Source organism: Dipodomys ordii, unplaced genomic scaffold, assembly GCF_000151885.1.
Source record: "Dipodomys ordii isolate 6190 unplaced genomic scaffold, Dord_2.0 Scaffold64, whole genome shotgun sequence".
In the NCBI taxonomy this organism is placed as follows: Eukaryota; Metazoa; Chordata; class Mammalia; order Rodentia; family Heteromyidae; genus Dipodomys; species Dipodomys ordii.
In genome coordinates this window covers 2,240,632-2,246,023 of record NW_012267280.1, presented here as the reverse complement: position 1 = coordinate 2,246,023, position 5,392 = coordinate 2,240,632, and the positions used below count along the sequence as shown (strand labels likewise).

The window sequence follows — 5,392 nt, the reverse complement described above, 5'->3', positions numbered from 1 at the left end:
AAAAAAAAAAAAAAAACAGCTTATTGGTACTCTCATGCAAGTGTGAGTCAGGCTGACTTCCAACATATCAGCTGGCCTAGGCAGACTTCCGGCCTGCTGTGTTCCTGTCCCCTCCCTCCTGTCACCCAGCACCTCCTCCTGGCTGCTACCTGGGGAAATTGCATGACTCACTAACCCACTGGGCTCCTCTCCCTTCCCGGAAACCGGAAGCAAACACTTTCCCTTACAGAGCTGAGGTTCAGGACAGCCCTGGGAGGGGCTGAACTCAGAGAAACATAGCACTGCCTTCAGCCTTGGACATCAAAGTTCCAGGTTCGAATCCAGACCAGGCTAGGGTGGTATTCTACCCCAGGGACAGGACAGGCTTCCCCGGGCTTTCATCCTGGGATGAAAAGCAAAAAGAAGGCCTGGCTGTGTGGAACACAGCTTGCCCTGGAATTATGGCCTGAAAAGCTGACAGATTTGAGGCAGACACTTCTGTCAAGGTCTGATCTTACATTGTGAATGAAGGGAGGCAGGTCAGCAGAGGTGTGGACACATGTGTAACTTCCAACAGTGCGCAACTTACACTTCCCTCTATACATCTATCCAAGCCAGCTAACCGATGAGCTGGCTAGACAGCTGAGAAGTGAGAACAATGTCCTCAATGCACCTGGAAATGCATTCACAACATAAGATGGTGATGGCTGGACCGAGGACTGGCATCTTGGGAGAGACCTGAGGATCCTGGTTCAAGGCCAGCCCAGATCGGAAAATCTATGAGACGCTTATCTCCAATAAATCACAAATGAGCCAAAATGGAGGTGTGGCTCAAGTGGCAGAGCGCTAGCCTTAAGTGAAAAAACTAAGGGTTCAGGGCCAGGCCCTGAGCTCAAGCCCCAGTAAGGGGAGGGAGGGGGACATGGAGGGGGACACACATGCATACACTTGAGATCACGCTGAAGTGACAGCCTGTGTGGCCAAACAAGATCCGTTTGGGAGCCATGAAAAGCAGTTAGGGTGAGAGGAAGGAGGAAAGAGGAAAGTTGGCCCCCAGCAACTCGGCTGGGTCATGGCGCCTCTGTCCTTGGCCCGCACGTGGCTGTTTTCTCAGGCTCTGCTCTGGGCTCCTCCCAAGGCAGGCAGGCAGGCAGGAGGCAGGCAGGGGGAGAGGCTTAGCTGGGAATTCTGAGCCATTCAAGTCATCCAGTGTCTTGTGGGAAGGCAGCCTGAAGGTCTCCCAACAAATTAATCACCACAGCTCATATGAGTTGGCGCAGGGGCCTCCGGGGCCCCACGCAGCCAGGCAGGCGCAGTGCCGGTTTTCCAACCTAGACAGCAGGTGGCAGCAGTGCCCAGCTCGACAACAAAGTCGGGCACAGGCACACTCGGCTGGCGACTTTTTAAATCCAGTTAGAGGGCTCCTGACCTCCTAGCTGGAATCCACGGCTGACGACAGCTCCCAGGACCCACACCTCCACCGCGCCATCTCACTACCCTCAGGAACCCCACTCCCAGAATGCACCACTGTCCCCCAAGACACCAACCAAAGGGGAGAGAGCCCCCAGTACCGACAATACCAAGTCCCAAACGTGGGTTAGCTCTTCTGCCAAGATGGCGAGCCCAGAAAGAAGGCCAGGAGCGATTGCTAGCGCAGAAATCCCCCCCCCCCTCAGACGTCCAGTGAGCTCTTCGAAATACCTAAAGAAAAGGGTCTGAACCTAACTGGGGGCAAGCTGTGAGCTATCAGGATGTGTTTAATAGGAAAAACCTGATCTCTCCCAACCTAATTGCTGGATGATTCTTGGCTCTTCTTGGGAATTCTTCAGCTCTCAGTGGGCTACCTCCTATCTCTTTCACTAGAAATTATTTCAAGGGGAGCTAAAACCAAAAAAAAATATTATATAGCTGACTTTAAAAGCCCAGACTCGACTATAGAGTGGCAGCTGCCCGGCTAATGTGTCCATGTACAAGTCTGGCCTTTGTTCCTCTCTCTCTCTCAGGCATTTGAGGTTTCCGTAAGAAGGGCTCCTTCCTTCCGGGAGACATGAAGCGGGACCGGACGAGAGGCGGGGGGAGACGGTGTGCGTGTGGGTGGCTGCAGAAGCAGGCTGCCGGTGTACCAGGCAAGAACAAAGGTAGGACTGTGGGGCGGGCAGCCTGCCCAGGGGGGCTTACCTGTTTACCCCGGTAAAAGAGCCTCTGCAGGCCGGGCTCCACGTGAAACAGGTCTTGGATCTTTCGCCGTAGCTCCTCGACCTTGGTGAGCCTGGACAGGGAGTCTATGGTGTGAGTCTCCTTCCCGTCCATGGTGCGAACCTGGACCCACATGGTTGCGGTTGCTAAAGGGGTTCTGGGAAGAGGGAGAAAGCAAGACCTGGGGTCAGTGTGGCCTACAACCACCAAGCCATGCCAGGGTTTGGGGGTGAGCGAGGTGGGGGGGTTGTGATGGCTTTTGTCCAGCCAGTAGACACTAGGTAACTTCCAGATCAACCTCCCCGGTCTCCTGGTCCCCATAATCCCACCAGATCTCACCCAGGGCCACTAAATGAGGGACTAAATGTTGCCGACTACCAGATCTTGAGGGTAAAAGGGGGAAATCTCAGACCTCCCAGGGAGAAAGAGGGTGTCAGACCACCCAGGACAGCCCACAGATTGTTTGAAGATGGAAAAGTCCACCCAGGGTTTAAAAAAAAGAAAAAAGGACTAAGGCCCTACACTGGGAGTGGACGCAGCTGCTCATTCATTCATTCGTTCATTCATTCCTCCAGGATTCTTATTTACAGAATTTTCCTCCAAGTCTGGAACCGCCTGGAACTTCCTTCACAACTCCCAGAGCAACTCAACCAAGTACGACCGAGATAGTAGGGCACCCCCCGCAACAGGCGACCCCCAGCTCAAGCCCCAGGACGTCCTAGGGGACAGCGGGGGCCCCTCGACACCCCGTCCCGCCGGCGCGCGTGCGCCACTCCACCGGCCCCGCGGTGGCCATGGCAACCGGCCGCCCCAACCCGGCCACCCCCGCGCGCCCCTGGAGACTCCCCTCGAATCCCCCTAGCACTCTCCGATGCCCCCGATGTCCTCCGACCCCCGACAGTCCCCCACAAACTCTCACCGGCCCGCGCGAGTCTCGCCAGCCACCCCACGCCCACCCCCAAGCGCGGGGTCCGACCGAGGGGCCCCGCTCGACAAGTTCCGCCCCCCTTCACTTCAGTCGCTGCTCTTATTGGCTGAGCCAGATCCGGACGCCCCGCCCTGCTCTCTTCCTATTGGTGAAGACACGCCCGGGGAAGTCAGGGCGCGCGAAATCAGGCCCGGGCGCGACAATTGAACTGCGGGGCTCCCCGCGCGCAGGCGCGGAGACTGACATCCTCCACCGCCCCCCCCCCGCCATCACCACCCGCCCGGCCCGCCGTGCGACCCCCGCGCCGACCGCCCGACCCCCGCGTCCCAAGGAGGAAGTGGGGGAGGACACCCCCCCTTCCCGGGAACCCGGACTCGGATGCACCCACGCCGGCTGCGCGTCCCCGTTCACGCGGGAAAGTTCTACAGAGCGTCCCGCTCGGAGCCGAGCACCGGGCCCGGGCTGGCACCGCTATCCCCGGCGTCCCCCACACACACACCCCGGCAGCTCACCCCTCTCCAAGCCGCCGCGACTTCCTGACCGTACCCCGGAGCACCCCGGTGTACCCGACGCTAACCAGCCCAGCTGCCAGCTGCTCTGATTTGTTTCCCGCGAAAACTCGGCATTTGGGAGCCGCGGGGGCCGCGGGAGGCAGAGTCGGGGGGCGGGCTCCCGCCTCCTGATTGGCCATCGCTGTGGCGGGAAGCGAGAAAGGAGGTGGGGGCGCCCCCGCCTCCATCCACTCCACTCCCCCCACACCACCCCACGCCAGCTCCGCCCCGCAGGCCGCGGTCCCGCCCTGCGCCGCGCTCGGCCAGCCGCGTCCAGCGTGCCCGCAGCAGGCCTGGGTGGCAAGGCCTAGGCCCCCCTACCCCCGTGCATGCCCCACAGAACCCCGAAGAGGGGGAACCCCAGAGTTAGAGACACCCCCTCACCTCCAAACCTCCAGGGTCCATTCCCGGAGCTCCCCTCCCCTTCCCTGGACACACATTGATCCGCAGGACTAAAAAAGGCCGGAGCCAATGTCCAACAACATAAGGAAACGTGAAGGACCGCCATCAGACTACCCTACACCCCACGGTTGGCCTGATCGCCCCCCAACCTACTCCCCCAGGGCCTGCCAGCTCTCTCCACCCTACCCACCCGCAGGCCTTGTTCTCTGGCGTTTTCCCGCCTCGCCTCATTTTCCCGCCTTCTCCGGGCTGTCCAGGCGGGCAGGGCCGCCCTGCCCCCTCCGCCTTGGCCTGGCCATTCTCTCTCTGGCAGGCACACAAGTGACCCAGGCCAGGCACCTTCAAAGTAATTGGACAGGGTGCTGAGGCTGAAGGGTAGGGGCGTTTGTGGTCTCAGGGAGGGTAAGTTCTCAGTGGAGACACAGGGAAGGAATAAACGAATAAATAGAGCAGATAATTTCAGATCCTTCTAGAGCCATGAAGACAGAAGAGGTGGGGGGACAGGGGGCTGGGAGAGAGTAGATCCTGCCTGGGTAAGGCCTGGGCCTCTCTTTGGTAGATGACATTTGAGCTGACACTCACAAGGACATGTGAGCAGGGCTGGGTGGTTTGTTGGGGACACCGGAAGGAAGGAAGGAGACCTTCTGCGCTAGGTCAGGCTGGGGGAGGGGAGGGGCAGGAGGATGGAAGGGAGGTGACACAGAGGACCTCTGAAGGCCACTAGAAGGACTTGGGTGTCTCCATCCCAAGTGGCAGGGAACCTAAAGACACTCCAAAGTGCCATGCCCCCCCACACACACACACACTGAACTTTACAGTTTCTCGGGTTCCTTTTATCTTTCCAAGGCAGTTTCTGCCTCCACCAACCCTTACATACACACACACACACACACACACAGAGGCAAGTCCTCAGCCCCTAAATGTGAATGGAGTATATTCCACAGTAAAAGGGACTTTGTAAGAGTGATTAAAGGATATCAAGGTGGGGAGATGGTCTGAGACGGTTCAGGTGGCCCTCACCACAAGGGCAGTAGCAAGTTAGGAGGAGGCAGGAAGGTAAAAGTCAAGCAGGAAGGTGGAACCTGAGGGGTGAGAACAAATGAGACCACAGAGCTGGAGGACACAGCACTCATTAACGCCTTGATGGGGTTGGAGGGCCGGTTGGTTTTTTTTGTTGGTTGTGGGGCTTGAACTCTAGGCCTGGGCACTGTCCTTGCGCTCTTCAGCTCAAGGCAAGCATTCTACCACGTGAGCCATAGGGCACTTCCGGTTTTCTAGTGCTTTATTGGAGATAAGAGTCTCACTGTCGGGCTGGGAAGGTGGCTCAGTGGTAGAG

General features: G+C 58.4%; 1 protein-coding gene across 2 annotated transcripts in view; it reads right to left on the bottom strand.

The window, feature by feature from the left end:
- Uhrf1 (ubiquitin-like with PHD and ring finger domains 1) overlaps positions 1–3,699 on the bottom strand; it is a 29,144-nt gene extending 25,445 nt beyond the window's left edge. Inside the window, exons 1-2 of one of the 2 annotated variants that reach the window (XM_013022943.1) lie at positions 3,616–3,699; positions 2,158–2,332 (exon numbers count right to left, since the gene is read on the bottom strand). In XM_013022943.1, coding sequence (XP_012878397.1) covers positions 2,158–2,310 — 153 coding nt within the window. In that variant the 5' untranslated portion in view covers positions 2,311–2,332; positions 3,616–3,699. Of the gene's footprint in view, positions 1–2,157; positions 2,333–3,094; positions 3,174–3,615 lie in introns of those variants that run through there. The other variant, XM_013022944.1, reaches the window with a different exon arrangement.
- Between the last annotated feature and the right edge of the window lie 1,693 nt (positions 3,700–5,392).